A 15,783-nucleotide genomic window follows, 5' to 3' on the forward strand; every position below is an offset into this window, starting at 1 on the left:
AAAACTACAAAACTGATGTGTTGCCTATGATTACATTTGTGTCACTCTGTAGCCTACTGCAGGGTTTCCCGATGCTCGGTCCTGAGCCCCCCCTGGGTGCACGTTTTGTTTTTGTTTTTTACACTAGCACTACACAGCTGATTCAAATAATCAAAACTTGATGAATGAGTTGGTTATTTGAAACAGCTGTGTAGTGCTGGGGGATTGGGAAACCCTGGCCTACTGTAAGGTGGATCACTTGAGATAAGGACAGTGCAGCACTGCTCTAGTCAGAGATTTGATATGGTGCTATGATTATCAAATCTGTTGGAGTCTAATGCAATTAAAATTTATTATTATTATTATTATTATTTCCCAATAGAACATGGTTAACATGATTATGAAGCATTTGCTTGCAATTAATAGGACTATAATTTACATGATAATTCCAATGTCAATACAGCAAATGCTCTAGCAAACCAATGACCAGCAAAAGAAGCACAACGGAAACCTGAAAACACCATCCAACTTGGAACTGAGTGAGTAATGTTTACTCTGAAGCTACTTTTAAAGCCAAGCAGAAAAATACATTAAAATTATATATTTTACTTTATAAGGACTGAATGCTAAGTTAAGGCTACCAAGCTTGCTAGGACAGAACGGATCTGACTGCAACTTCAATTAGCACTTAGGTGTGAAGTGAGAGGTGTCAAAGCCCAGCCTCCCCCACCCAAATGCAGAGGCCATTGAAGCCCCCTCCCTCTGTGCAGAGGTCATTACAATGCAGTACCCCTGGATTCATCTCTGTTTTGAACTGATATGCAGCCAGGACACTTCAGTTGTAAATGACCTCAATAAGAAACAATATTGTTGCTTTGATCACATCAGAAGAGATCCTCCTCGCGATCTCCAAAATACAACAGCGACAGGACAACTTTGTTTGGCTGTCGTAAAGGACCATTCACCGAAACTGAAGAGATATAGCTAGCTAACAACCTAATTTTCCATGTGGAAAAAAACGGTGGACAAAGACTTGCTAGCTAGCTGGGATTTTCTACAAGGAATCTGCCTCCCGAAAAAAAGCTTCTCCCAAGTGGGTGTGACACCTACTCCATTGCCTGCTGCACTGCAGCTTGGATTTCACCTGGCGATCTGTTCGCCATCTGCCCTGGCCTGTCTCCCCGTCTGGTACAAGTACCCCCGCCACAATCCCCCCTTTCTCCGGAGCTTTCGCTCGCCTCCAGCACACAAGCACTGTTGGGGTTGAGTGACTCTTTGAACTTACAATGGCTAGCCCTAAGTCGTTATATTTTTTTCTTGAGCTTTATGAGATTTTCCTCATGACTCCTGCGTGCTTTGTTGACTCTGAACTTGCTTGTTTACCCGACCGTAGAACAGACTTTTTGTCCCCGCACCCAGGAGTCTCTTTTGGTTACACGGACTCTCGGCCTCCCATCCTATTCTAACCACATCTCGCTGGCTTGGTATTCATGTTACCTGATGAAATTGCTGTGCAATATGATCTTGTGGCCATCTGATGCACATTCAAATGTCATAAAAAATCAACACTGCAGAGCTCTCCCTGTCCTCTGCCGTGCCCTGATTGTATTACTGCTGATGATATCTGGAAATGTGCATGTACATCCGGGCCCATCTACTGTTGCTAGCCCCAATTCTGACTTGTGCTCTGATATCTGCTTAATTGATTTCTACTCTCATAAAAGCCTGGGTTTTCTGCACGTTAACACTAGAAGCTAATTACGTAAAATGTATCAATTGAAAGTGTGGGCTCACAGCTCCAATCCAGATGTGTTGGTCATTACTGAGACGTGGTTAAGAAAGAGTGTTTTGAACACTGGTTATAACTTTTCAGCAAGACAGATCTTCCAAAGGTGGTGGAGTAGCAATCTTTACCAAGGAACATCTTCAGTGCTCAGTTGTCTCCACCAAGTCTGTCCCCAAACAATTTGATTTGCTGGTTTTAAGCATTAAACTTTCAAATAGCTCTGTGTTGACTGTCGCTGGATGTTATCATCCACCATCAGTACCGGCCTGTACCCTACCTGCCCTAAGCTCTATCCTGGCCCCTTACACTAAGTCTGAATTTGTCCAGCTGGGTGACCAAAACTGGGACATGCTTAAACCACATGACCAAGTCCTAAAGCAATGGGACTCCCTAAATGTCTGTCCCCAAACAAGGTATGACTCCAAATACCCAGAAAAGGCTAATCTCCTTGATGTTATCCTCACAAATAATCTTGATATGTATCAGTCTGGTGTTTTCTGTAATGACCTTAGTGATCACTGTTTTATAGCCTGTGTTGGTAATGGCTGCTCAGTAAAACGACCTGTCCTGATTTGTCATAGACTCTTGCTAAAAAACTTTAATGAGCAAGCCTTCCTACATGACCTGGCCTCTGTAAATTGGTATAGAATTAGCTCTGTCGAAAGATGCTTGGACTTTCTTTTTTCATATTTTCAGTGGTATTGTTAAACACGCCCCCATAAAGAAAATTAGAATTAAAAACAGGTTCAGCGCCTGGTTCGACTGTGATCTGAGTTAATCAACCTCAAGAATTACATTTGGCGAAAGGCTCGGCACACGCATGCTCAAGCTGACTGGCTCTCGTTCAGGCAAACGAGAAATAAGTGCACTCAGGCTATCCGGAAGGCCAAAGTTAGTTACTTAAAGGAGCCGTTCTCTTTCTGTGGGTCTAACCCTAAGAAGTTCTGGAAAACGGTTAAAGAATAAATCTTCCTCCTCACAGCTGCCCATGTCACTTAATATTGATGATGTGGTTGTTACTGACAAGGAGCACATGGCTGAGCTCTTTAATCACCACTTCATTAAGTCAGGATTCCTACTTGACTCAGCCATGCCTCCTTACCCATCCAACATTTCCTCATCTCCCACCCCTTCTTATGCGACTAGCTCCGATGCTTCTCCCTCTTTTCCCCCGGCCCAGCTACAAACTTTCTCCCTGCAGGCAGTCACCGAGTCTGAGGTGCAAAAGAAGCTCCTTAAACTTGACCCCCAAAACCATCTGGATTGGATGGTTTTGACCCTTTCTTCTTTAAGGTTGCAGCCCCTATCATCGCCAAGCCAATCTCTGACCTTTTTAGCCTGTCTATCCTCTCTTGGGAGGTTCCCATTGCTTGGAAGGCAGCCCTGGTGCGTTCTTTATTTAAAGGGGGAGATCAAGGTGACCCTAACTGTTATAGGCCACTTTCTATTTTGCCCTGTTTATCAAAAGTGTTGGAAAAACTTGGCAATAATCAACTGACTGGCTTTCCTGATGTCTATAGTATTCTCTCTGGTATGCAATCTGGTTTCCGCTCAGGTTATGGATGTGTCCCTGCAACCTTAAAGGTCCTCAATAATGTCACCATTGCCCTTGATTCTAAGCAATGTTGTGCTGATATTTTTATTGACTTGGCCAAAGCTTTTGATACAGTAGACCAATCCATTCTTGTGGGCCGGCTAAGGAGTATTGGTGTCTCTGAGGGGTCTTTGGCCTGGTTTGCTAACTACCTCAGAGTTCAGTGTATAAAGTCAGAACATCTGCTGTCTCAGCCACTGCCTGTTACCAAGGGAGTACCGCAAGGCTTGACTCTAGGCCCCACTCTCTTCTCAATTTACATCAACAACATAGCTCAGGCAGTAGGATGATAGTCTTATACTCAGCTGGCCCCTTCCTGGATTTTGTGTTAAACACTCTACAACAAAGCTTTCTTAGTGTCCAACAAGCTTTCTCTGTCCTGAACCTTGTTCTGAACACCTCCAAAACAAAGGTCATGTGGTTTGGTAAGAAGAATGCCCCTCTCCCCACTGGTGTGATTACTACCTCTGAGGGTTTAGAGCTTGTGGTAGTCACCCCATACAAGTACTTGGGAGTATGGCTGGACGGTACACTGTCCTTCTCTCAGCACATATCAAAGCTGCAGGCTAAGGTTAAATCTAGACTTGGTTTCCTCTATCGTAATCACTCCTCTTTCACCTCAGCTGGCAAACTAACCCTGATTCAGAAGACCAACCTACCCATGTGAGATTACTGAGACGTAATTTATAGATCAGCAGGTAAGGGTGCTCTCGAGGGGCTAGATGTTCTTAACCATTCGGCCATCAGATTTGCCACCAATACTCCTTATAGGACACATCACTGCACTCTATACTCCTCTGTAAACTAGTCATCTCTGTGAACTCGTCGCAAGACCCATAGGTTGATGCTTATTTATAAAACCTTCTTAGGCCTCACTGCCCCCTATCGGAGATACCTACTGCAGCTCTCATCCTCCACATACAACACCTGTTCTGCCAGTCACATTCTGTTAAAGGTCCCCAAAGCACACACATCCCTGGGTCGCTCCTCTTTTCAGTTCGCTGCAGCTAGTGACTTGAACAAGCTGCAAAAAACACTCAGACAGTTTTTTCTCCATCTCTTCATTCAAAGACTCAATCACTCTTATTGACAGTTGTGGTTGCTACGCATGATGTATTGTTGTCTCTACCTTCTTGCCCTTTGTGCTGTTGTCTGTGCCCAATAATGTTTGTACCATGTTTTGTGCTGCTACAATGTTGTGCTACTGCCATGTTGTTGTCATGTTGTGTGGCTGCCATGCTATGTTGTTTTCTTAGGTCTCTCCTTAGGTTGTGTTGCGGTGTCTCTGTTGTCATTGTGTGTTTTGTCCTATATTTTTATTCCCCCGTCCCCGCAGGAAGGCTTTTGGTAGGCCATAGTTGTAAACAAGAATGTGTTCTTAACTGAGTTGCCTAGTTAAATAAAGGTTAAATAAAAAATAAATATGCAAAATACAGCTTCCACACAGCTGACGTGAAGTGACACCTCTACTCGTATGCAGAACAAGGGGGCGAGATGGCGCCTGTACTAGCCCTCTGCTTTTAAAAGACAAAGGGACACCACAGGCTCCCCTTGCAGAACGAGATGCTCTGCCTCTGACAGCTTCTGACTCTTTCCTCTCCTCCTTTGCCCTTTTTTCTTCAGGAGGGGAGAGATTTGCAAAGTGATCAAAAGATCTTCAAACCATTGCCAGTTTCCCCTCCATCACCCCATCTTTGCCGGTGTCACCTTGAAATACCTCCCCCTTTTGAAGCCATATCAGAGAGGCTGACAGTGCAGATAATTGGCCCAGTGGAGGTAATGGAGGAGAGACCTGAGAGGACCTAGAGCCAACCAGGAACTGGAATCTGTTGAACCACTTCTCAAATTCTTCTATCCATCAGCAAATTCATCAAAGACAAAGTGAGGGAAGTGGTGGAGACAGAGAGAGGTGCAGGGCAGAGAGGGGCAGCACTTATAGCTACAGTTTACATCTATGACATACGATTTCTGTGTGAATGCTGTCTATTTATTTGTCAACATTACTCTGCAGCCTCTGTCATTCCCTCAAAGGTAGCAATCATTGGGTGGTTGTTGGGGGGGATTTTTATATGCATTTTCATACATACTCCTCTTAGCCTCACATGCATCGTGTCTAACCTGTATAGAAGCCTCAATTGCAGTAAAACAATGGGATAGAGAGAAAGAGGTGTGTGCTGCTCTGAAAGAGGCAGTAGCTGAGTCTCAATGGCACCCTATGGGTCCTGGTCAAAAGTAGTGCACTATGTAGGTCATTTGGGACTTTGCCAGTGTTTAATGCGGAGGCGCGGTGCCCATTGAAGTGAGGGGATGATGATCTACCTGAAAGTGTGATAGTGCTGACCATTTATGGGTCTGTAAAGGTCAGGAGGGAGCAGTGGTTTGAGAGCTTTGAACAGCCATTACATTTTATTCCGCTTCAATGTGTGGGCTTCTGTGTACTGTGAATTGATGCTTCAGAGAGAGGATTAGTTGCTGCTGTGCTCTCTCAATAAAATAGTGTGTGTGTTGTATGTATTAGAGAGAGAGAGAGAGAGAGAGGCTTTGGGTAATCATGTCGGGTGGTATAGGCGTAGTTTCATTTCACACTTTTATTCAGAGGAAAATATCCTGAGAAGCACATCTTCCCACCTAGTCGTCAATCTCGCTCTCCTCAGTCCCACCAGCATTCAGACAGACTGTATTTGTGCGAGTGATAGTCTTACACCAGCCAAGCTTCACGCTCATTCTGACCACAACCAAGAAATCAATTGGCCGTTGAGCTCTCCCTAAAGAAGCTTGGTCTGCATGCCAAATGGCACCATATTCCCTTCAGAGTGCTACTTTTGACTAGAGCACTAAGGGCCATGGTCAAAAGTAGTGCACAATGCAGGGAATATGTTGCCATTTGGGACACAGCCCGGTTCTGAGGTAATTACCCAACCGAGTTTGGTGGTGTGAGAGAGAAACAAATAAAAAAAATACTTTAAAACGAATTAATAAATTCTGTGTAAAAAAATAAAAATAAACAAAAGTAGAGGGTTGTGAAGCAAAACTCCCTTAAGATACAATTAACAATATCTCCCTTCTCTCCCACCCACTACACCAGAGAGAGGTCCAGTTATAGCTAGAACACCATTCCTAACCCCTTAGCCAAAGGGCTAATTGCATTGCAACCTGCTTTACAGTCTGTGCCCAGCCTCACACAACTGTAGGATAATAAAAGCAGAGTGAGGACACGCAGAATGAACGGCAGAGTTTATTGCTGAGGCAATAAACTCACAGGGTGAATCCTCATTGGCCAGAGATTTCTTTGGCCTGCAAAAACAAAGAGGGGGATAGTGAACAGAAACCAAAAGAGAAAGTGTGAAGCACAGGCCCTGAGAGAGAGAGAGACTGAGCCCAAGAGCGAGGAACACAGCCTGAGAGAGAGGGAGAAGAAGAGACCAGAGAAAGAACTCCCTTTTTTGTTTTTTAAAACAGCATATTGGAGCAGAACGTTGTGATCAGGGTTATCAATTCTAACAAGGGGATACTGTGCTGCTTCAGTAATGAGTGACTGTTTGGGAGTGTGTGTGTGTGTGTGTAGTCCCAACGCTGCACACCCAAAATGTCAGCAACCAGGAGGTGGAGGGAAACACAGGCACAATGTGATGTGGCTGGGTGAGTGTGAATGGATTCTGAACACATTCTGATGGTGCAGATCTCTCTTCTCTGTCCGTGGCACCATCTCACATATTCAACTTAAAATGTGCAGACGGATGCCTCCAGCAGCCCTCCCACACAAACAGTCCATACATTTTCCTGTTTCCTCTCCTTGTCTCAGGAGCCTAAATTAACTAACTTGTATATCCAGTGTTTCCATTCCAGAGATAACAATGGCAGTTTGATAGCCTGACCCCGTTTTCCCCAAAGCCCACTAATCGGCCTTCTAATGAGCATTTTATGAGTCGTGATCAAAGTTCATTGGGATGTGCTTTAGTCAACAGGATTTCTACTTTCAATGGACTCCGAGTCAGTCGGCTGGCTTATGAGCGTCGAGCCACCCCCTGCAAATTGACCTGGAGATTTATAAAGCAATTTTCAAAAGATCCCTGCGCAGACGGCCTTCACACACACACACAGCCTACAATCAGGGAACGGGAGGATGGAATGAAGGAAGGAATTAGCGCTTCAATGAATTTCACTTCCAATTTGAATACAGATAGGTTTGAAGGAACGTAGCTCCGGCTAAAGTGAGGCCAGTGTTTAATGAACTCCGTGTTCTCTGTACACCGGTACTTAGAAGATCAAATGCTGAGGGGCCATAGAGACATTCACTATCAGAAGGCTTCCTCAGAAGGAACAAATCACGGGTTACAGGGAGGTGATCATCAACTCTTTTCAAGAGGTTTATTTATGATAAAGGATTAATATACATTAGTCTTTCGGATCCATTCAAACTGAAACGTGCGTGCGTTAACACCCACACATAAAAACAAGAGAAATTTAAGTCACGGGTACATCGCAGCCTGTGATGACGACGGAAAAATGTAAAAAGTGATCCCTCACAACCTTATCTTCTCTTTACACCCATGACAGAACAACTGCAGGGTTTAGATAAGTGACATTTTACCAACGCCCCTTCTTCTCTGAACATAAGTCAGTTTGTGTCCTGTAGAGAGAGGTCATTCACCACCAGTGGGGTCCAAGTAGGGGTCAGTGGTTAAAATGTCAGAGTTCAGATGGCTATGGCCAGCCAACCAGCGATCAGGAACATGCCCCCGTAAGGAGCCAGTTTCCTCAGGACAGGGTTCTCCGTCAGGGCCTGGTGATACAGGGAGCCACAGAACGCCCCCATGCCCACTACCAGGAGGGTGCCCGCCTGCAGAGGGAAGAGGGGAAAGTGACTGTGTGCTTCTCCGCTTACCATTAAGGCTGACCATTTAAGACATACACACAGCCTTCTCAGAATGTGGCATACCGTATCTGAAAATACATGTATTTGGACATCAAATCACTAATGCAAACACAAATGGAAAATACATGCAGGCGGAGGATTATAATAAACCATAGAGATACATATTTACAGTGCCTTCAGAAAGTATTCACACCCCTCGACTTTTTCCACATTGTTGTTACAACACCCCATAATGTCAATGTGAAATTATGTTTAGACATTTTTACAAATTAATTAAAAATGAAAAGCTGAAATGTCTTGAGTCAATACGTATTCAACCCCTTTGTTATGGCAAGCCTGAATAAGTTCACTCTGTGTGCAATAAGTGTTTAACATGATTTTTGAACAACTACCTCATCTCTGTACCCCACACATACAATTATCTATCCCTCAGTCAAGCAGTGAATTTCAAACACAGATTCAACAAAAGACCAGGGAGGTTTTCCAATGCCTCGCAAAGATGGGCACCTATTGGTAGATGGGTGAAAATAACTTTTGGATGGTGTATCAATACACCCAGTCACTACAAAGATAGACATCCTTCCTAACTCAGTTGCCAGAGAGGAAGGAAACCACTTGGGGATTTCACCATGAGGCCAATGGTGACTTTAAAACAGTTACAGCGTTTAATGGCTGTGAAAGAAAAGTGAGGATGGATCAACAACATTGTAGTTAATCTACAATACTAACCTAACTGACAGAGTGAAAAGAAGGAAGCCTTTACAGAGTACAGAATAAAAATATTCCAAAACAAGTATCCTGGTTGCAATAAGGCACAAAAGTAAAACTGCAAAAAATATGGCAAAGGAATTCACTTTATGTCCTCAATACAATGTGTTATGTTTGGGGAAAATCCAACACAACGCATCACTGAGTACCACTTCATATTTCCAAGCATGGTGGAGGCTATATCATGTTATGGGTATGATCGTCATCAGCAAGGAGGTTTTTTTAGGATAAAAATAAAATGGAATATAGCTAAGCTCAGGCAAAATTCTAGAGGAAAACCTGGTTCATTCTGCATTCCTTACAGACACAGACAGCAAGACAACCTAAAACACAAGGCCAAACATACACTGGAGTTACTTACCAAGACAACATTGAAATCTACGGCAAGACTTGAAAATGGATGTCTAACAATGATCAATAACCAACTTGACAGAGCTTGAAGAATTTCAACAATAATGTGCAAATATTGTACAATCCAGGTGTGCAAAGCTCTTAGACTTAGCCAGAAAGACTCACAGCTGTATTCACTGCCAAAGGTGATTCTACATGTGTGAATACTTACGTAAATATTTCTGCATTTAATTTCAACAAACATGTTTTCACTTCGGTATTGAGTGTAGATGGGTTAATCCATTTTGATTTCAGGCTGTAACAACAAAATGTGGAATAAGTTTAAGGGGTATGAATATTTTCTGAAGGCACCGTATGTTCTATTACAACACTAGTGTTCAAAAGTTCATTCTGTAATTATAATGATAGGAGCGAGGTATACAGTACATACCACAGCAGGTTTCCTACAGCGAGAGGCCCCCAGCAGAGCTATGCTGTGGTAGAAGTGGTACTTGTTGGCCGTCTCATACAGCTAAGGAGAGGTAGATACATTAGATACATTAGAGACCAGAACTGTCTGACAAATAAGTTGACAGGGTGGTATAACATTGCAATATATTATATATATATTGGTTATTTTTAAGCAATAAGCCCAGAAGGAGTGTGGTATATTGGCCATATTGCACAAACCCCTGAAGTGCCTTGTTGATTTATAAACTGGTTACCAACATACATAGAACACCTAACAAGTATTTTTGAATCATACCTGTGGTATATCGTCTGACATACACACAGCTGGAATGCTGTTTTAGCCAATCAGCATCAAGTACCAAAGCTACCCTGTTTATAATTGTTTGTGTGTATATATATACAGTCGTGGCTAAAAGTTTTGAGAATGACACAAATATTCATTTTCACAAAATCTGCTGCCTCAGTTTGTATGATGGCAATTTGCATATACTCCAGAATGTTATGAAGAGTGATCAGATGAATTGCAATGAATTGCAAAGTCCCTCTTCGCCATGCAAATGAACTCAATCCCCCAACAACATTTCCACTGCATTTCAGCCCTGCCACAAAAGGACCAGCTGACATCATGTCAGTGATTCTCTCGTTAACACAGGTGTGAGTGTTGACGAGGACAAGGCTGGAGATCACCCTGTCATGCTGATTGAGTTCAAATAACAGACTGGAAGCTTCAAAAGGAGGGTGGTGCTTGGAATCATTGTTCTTCCTCTGTCAACCAAGGTTATCTGCAAGGAAACACGTGCTGTCATCATTGCTTTGCACAAAAAAAGGCTTCACAGGCAAGGATATTGCTGCCAGTAAGATTATCGGATCATTAAGAACTTCAAGGAGAGCGGTTCAATTGTCGTGAAGAAGGCTTCAGGGCGCCCAAGAAAGTCCAGCAAGCGCCAGGACCGTCTCCTAAAGTTGATTCAGCTGCGGGATCGGGGCACCACCAATACAGAGCTTGCTCAGGAATGGCAGCAGGCAGGTGTGAGTGCATCTGCAGTGAGCTCTGTCAGGAGGAATGGGACAAAATTCAACCAACTTCTTGTGGGAAGCTTGTGGAAGGCTGCCCAAAACATTTGACCCAAGTTAAACAATTTAAAGGCAATGCTACCAAATACTAATTGAGTGTATGTAAACTTCTGACCCACTGGTAATGTGATGAAAGAAATTAAAGCTGAAATAAATCACTACTATTATTCTGACATTTCACATTCTTAAAAATAAAGTGGTGATCCTAACTGACCTAAGACAGGGAATTTTTACTAGGATTAAATGTCAGAAATAGTGAAAAACTGAGTTTAAAATGTATTTGGCTAAGGTGTAGGTAAACTTCCGACTTCAACTGTATGACAAAACATTTATTTTTGCTGCTCTAATTACACTGGTAACCAGTTTATAATAGCAAATGCTATTTAAGCAATAACGCAGGAGGGGGTGTGATATATCGCCAATATACCACGGCCGCGTTCTGTTGTACCCCTTAGCCGTGGTATATTGGCCATATATCACACCCCCTTGTGCCTTATTGCTTAAATAGCATATGAAACAACAACACTTACCACTATCGAGTAATCCTCTGGATCTTTGTTTTTGAAACCTGAATAAACAAAATGGAGATATTGTAAAGGGCCAGGGTGGTCATGTCATGTGATATCAAGAACAGTGAAGCCTATTTGTGTAACTTTATGTTTAGCCATCAGGAGCCTGCAATACACGCCTTTTCATTCGGTTAATGTGCGTCATTTACAGTAGCTTGGAAACTGCAGCCGGAAGGCACACAGTAGGCAACATATAGCTAAATACATTGTTATTATTTAGCTCTAGTAACATGGCCCAATGAGTGACATAAGCCTGTCCTGCAGCGCATACACAACATGACTAACTTTTAAAGTTCACTAACGTTACACAATCATTTAATCTGGTTGTTATGCCCCGCACAATTACGAAGACGTGAATTCCTACCGTGAGCTCCGTATGCCCCAGCCGTGACAGCAAGCGCCCCGGACACTCCTGCTAACCTCTGCACAACCAAAGACGCGGTCATTGCTAAATTTTACAAGCCGATAAATGACTGTGAAAGATCAAGGAAACTGCATGCAGTAGGGCGCTCTTCTGGGAGAGCACATCCGCCGGTACAATTGTTTACTGAACCATAATGGCGCCCGTCGTGTTACAGTTTACAATGTCCGGTATACATTTTATATAACTTTTAGATAACTGTGGCTCATTATGGCAAATGAAAATGTCCTTGTATAGCCTAATAGAGCTCATCAGACAAATCCATATGGAATGGCGCCACAAACACAACACTGATTTGCACATAAAACAGTACTTTTCTGCTATCTTCAGACATTGCTATAAAGTTATGCTATTTATCACAGGCGAAATTGCCTCAGGGGATGGGAGGACATGTCGCCCCCAATGTGCAGAACAGGCAGATTTGCCCCCCCCCCATCATTTATTTAATTGTGGGCCCTCCAGATAGCACATTAACACGTTATCAGCAATGGCAAAATGTGTAGAATTGCAGGAAATTAGCTTTAAAAAACAACTTTGGGCACAAAAACAGTCCAACTCTTAACACTTGTAGCTAGCCAGTAACTTCTGCCCCAGTACGTGTTTATGTCAATTTTCATTTCAAATGATTTGTTTTTGGACGGAAGCTGCAGAAAACGGTAAGAAATGGCACTTCTGTGACAGATATCTTATTCATATTTTTTTTGCTGTTTTTAAGCATTACATGACCTGGTATGATGGTGCATTGATAAGATATATAGTTTAAAGCCATTATTTTAGCGTTTTTGGCCAAAGTTTAAAAGTTTACCTTTAAAGTAATTGTCCAGTGTTTCCAGATTTCTATAAAATATGACCTATAGTTAATTACATTATGAGTGAAATAGTTTTCCTTCCAAAAAATGGTAATTAAGTACGTTAAAAAAAACACATTTTCTGTGTTGGAATGGTGTGAGCACACCCCAACAACAGAATGATGTGGGCGTATACCAGTCATTAAAAAATATACATACGAGTAGACCGCTGATTGCCCAGCTCATCCTATATTATCCTCTATGAGGAAATAGCAAGCATTTTTGAAATGGTCTGTTTGAGATAAGAGTTTACGGTGGGGTTTTTGAAGTGTTTTTTCTCCAGTTTATGCTTTAGTCACAAATATGAGTCAACAACATTATTTGGGGATGATTTAACAGAATATTAACTTTTAAAAGTGAGATTTTCACTGGGGGGTGCAATGCAAATAGTCTGGGTAGCCATTTGATTAGCTGTTCAGGAGTCTTATGGCTTGGGGGTAGAAGCTGTTTAGGAGCCTCTTGGACCTAGACCTGGCACTCTGGTACTGCTTCCCATGCAGTAGCAGAGAGAACAGTCTATGACTAGGGTGGCTGGAGTCTTTGAACATTTTTAGGGCCTTCCTCTGACACTGCCTGGTATAGAGGTCCTGTATGGCAGGAAGCTTGGCCCCGGTGATGTACTGGGCCGTACGCACTACCCTCTGTAGAGCCTTGCGGTCAGAGGCTGAGCAGTTGCCATACCAGGCAGTGATGCAACCCGTCAGGATGCTCTCGATGGTGCAGCTGTAAAACCTTTTGAGGATCTGAGGACCCATGACAAATCTTTTCAGTCTCCTGAGGGGGAATAGGTTTTGTCATGCCCTCTTCACGACTGTCTTGGTGTGCTTGGACCATGTTAGTTTGTTGGTGATGTGGACGCCAAATAACTTGGAGCTCTCAACCTGCTCCACTACAGCCCTGTTGATGAGAATGGGGGTGTGCCCTGTTCTCCTTTTCCTGTAGTCCACAATGATCTCCTTTGTCTTGATCATGTTCAGGGAGAGGTTGTTGTCCATGCACCACACAGTCAGGTCTCTGTCTCATCGTTGTCGGTGATCAGGCCTAGCACTGTTGTGTCATCAGCAAACTTAATGATGGTGTTGGAATCGTGCCTGGCCATGCAGTCATGAGTGAACAGGGAGTACAGGAGGGGACTGAGCACGCACCCTTGAGGGGCCCCTGTATTGAGGATCAGCGTGGCGGATGTGTTGTTACCTACCCTTACCACCTGGGGGTGGCCCGTCAGGAAGTCCAGGATCCAGTTGCAGAAGGAGGTGTTTAGTCCCAGGGTCCTTAGCTTAGTGATGAACTTTGAGGGCACTATGGTGTTGAACGCTGAGCTGTAGTCAATGAATAGCATTCTCTTTTGTCCCGGTGGGAAAGGGCAGTGTGGAGTGCAACAGAGATTGCATCATCTGTGTATCTGTGGAGGGGTATGCAAATTGGAGTCGGTCTAGGGTTTCTGGGATATCCTTTCAAAGCTCTTCATGGCTACAGACATGAGTGCTACGGGTCGGTAGTCATTTAGTGAGCTTACCTTAGTGTTCTTGGTCACAGGGACTACGGTGGTCTGCTTGAAACATGTTGGTATTACAGACTCAGACAGGGAGAGGTTGAAAATGTCAGTGAAGACACTTGCCAGTTGGTCAGTGCATGTTCGGAGTACACGTCCTGGTAATCCGTCTGGCCCTGCGGCCTTGTGAATGTTGACCTGTTTAAAGGTCTTACTCACATCGGCTGCGGAGAGTGTGATCACACAGTCATCCGGAACAGCTTATGCTCTCATGCATGTTTCAGTGTTACTTGCTTCAAAGCGAGCATAGAAGTGATTTAGCTCATCTGGTAGGCTTGTGTCACTGGGCAGCTCTCGGCTGTGCTTCCCTTTGTAGTCTTTAATAGTTTGCAGGCCCTGCCACAGGAGCCAGTGTAGTATAATTTGATCTTAGTCCTGTATTTACGCTTTGCCTGTTTGATGGTTTGTCGGAGGGCATATCGGGATTTCTTATAAGCTTCCGTGTTAGCGTCCTGCTCCTTGAAAGCGACAGCTCTACCCTTTAGCTCAGTGCGAATGTTGCCTGTAATCCATGTCTTCTGATTGGGGTATGTACGTACAGTCACTGTGGGGGGGATGTCCTCCATACACTTATTGATAATGCCAATAACTGATATGGTGTACTCAATGCCATCGGAGTAATCCCAGAACACATTCCAGTCTGTCCTAGCAAAACAGTCCTGTAGTTTAGCATCTGATTTATCTGATCACTTTTTTATAGACCGAGTCACTGGTGCTTCCTGCTTTAATTTTTGCTTGTAAGGAGGAATCAGGAGGATATAATTATGGTCAGATTTGCCAAATGGAGGGTGAGGGAGAGCTTTGTACATGTCTCTGTGTGTGGAGTAAAGGTGGTCTATTATTTTTTCCCCTCTGCTTCCACATTGAACATGCTAATAGAAATTAGGTAAAACTGATTTATGTTTCCCTGCATTAAAGTCCCCGGCCACTAGGAGCGCCACTTCTGGATGAGCGTTTTCCTGTTTTCTTATGGCAGAATGCAGCTCATTGAGTGCGGTTTTAGAGCCAGCATCGGTCTGTGGTGGTATGTAGACAGCTACAAAAAATACAGATGAAAACTCTCTAGGTTGATAGTGTGGTCTACAGCTTATCATGAGATACTCTACCTCAGGTGAGCAAAACCTCGAGACTTCCTTAGATATCGTGCACCAGCAGTTGTTTACATAAATGCATAGCCCCCGCCCCGTGTCTTACCAGAGGCTGCTGTTCTGCCGATAGAGTGTATAACCCGCGAGCTGTATGTTCTTATTGTCGCCGTTCAGCCACGACTCGGTTAAACATAAGATATTACAGTTTTTAATGTCCCGTTGGTAGGATAAATGTGCTTTCAGTTCGTCCCATTTATTTTCCAGCGATTGAACGTTAGCTAGCACCACGGAAGGCATCGGCAGATTAGCCACTTGTCGCCTGATCCTCACAAGGCAGCCCGATCTCTTTCCGTGAAATCTATGTTTCCTTCTCCAGCGAATAACAGGGATCTGGTCGGGTGTCTGTATTATATCCCTCCCATCCGAC

At 43.6% G+C, this 15,783-nt stretch overlaps 1 protein-coding gene across 1 annotated transcript; it reads right to left on the reverse strand.

Moving 5' to 3' along the window:
* Positions 1-7,702: 7,702 nt before the first annotated feature.
* LOC123735848 (transmembrane protein 256) lies at positions 7,703-12,012 on the reverse strand. The gene is made up of 4 exons (XM_045713045.1): positions 11,812-12,012; positions 11,409-11,446; positions 9,785-9,865; positions 7,703-8,199 (listed from the first exon to the last, which is right to left on the reverse strand). The coding sequence occupies exons 1-4, from the start codon at positions 11,891-11,893 to the stop codon at positions 8,056-8,058; spliced, it is 345 nt and encodes a 114-aa protein (XP_045569001.1). The 5' UTR covers positions 11,894-12,012; the 3' UTR covers positions 7,703-8,055.
* Between the last annotated feature and the right edge of the window lie 3,771 nt (positions 12,013-15,783).

This window comes from Salmo salar, chromosome 18 (genome assembly GCF_965601325.2).
Source record: "Salmo salar chromosome 18, fSalSal1, whole genome shotgun sequence".
NCBI lineage: Eukaryota > Metazoa > Chordata > Actinopteri > Salmoniformes > Salmonidae > Salmo > Salmo salar.

Bases quoted from the DNA above. Each gene is read 5' to 3' on its own strand.
- LOC123735848 (XM_045713045.1), bottom strand. From the start codon at position 11,893: ATGACCGCGTCTTTGGTTGTGCAGAGGTTAGCAGGAGTGTCCGGGGCG. The intron at 9,866-11,408 runs GTAAGTGTTGTT...ACCTCTCCTTAG, and splicing joins CAGAGGATTACTCGATAGTG to CTGTATGAGACGGCCAACAA. The intron at 8,200-9,784 runs GTATGTACTGTA...TTCCCTCTGCAG, and splicing joins GCTGTAGGAAACCTGCTGTG to GCGGGCACCCTCCTGGTAGT.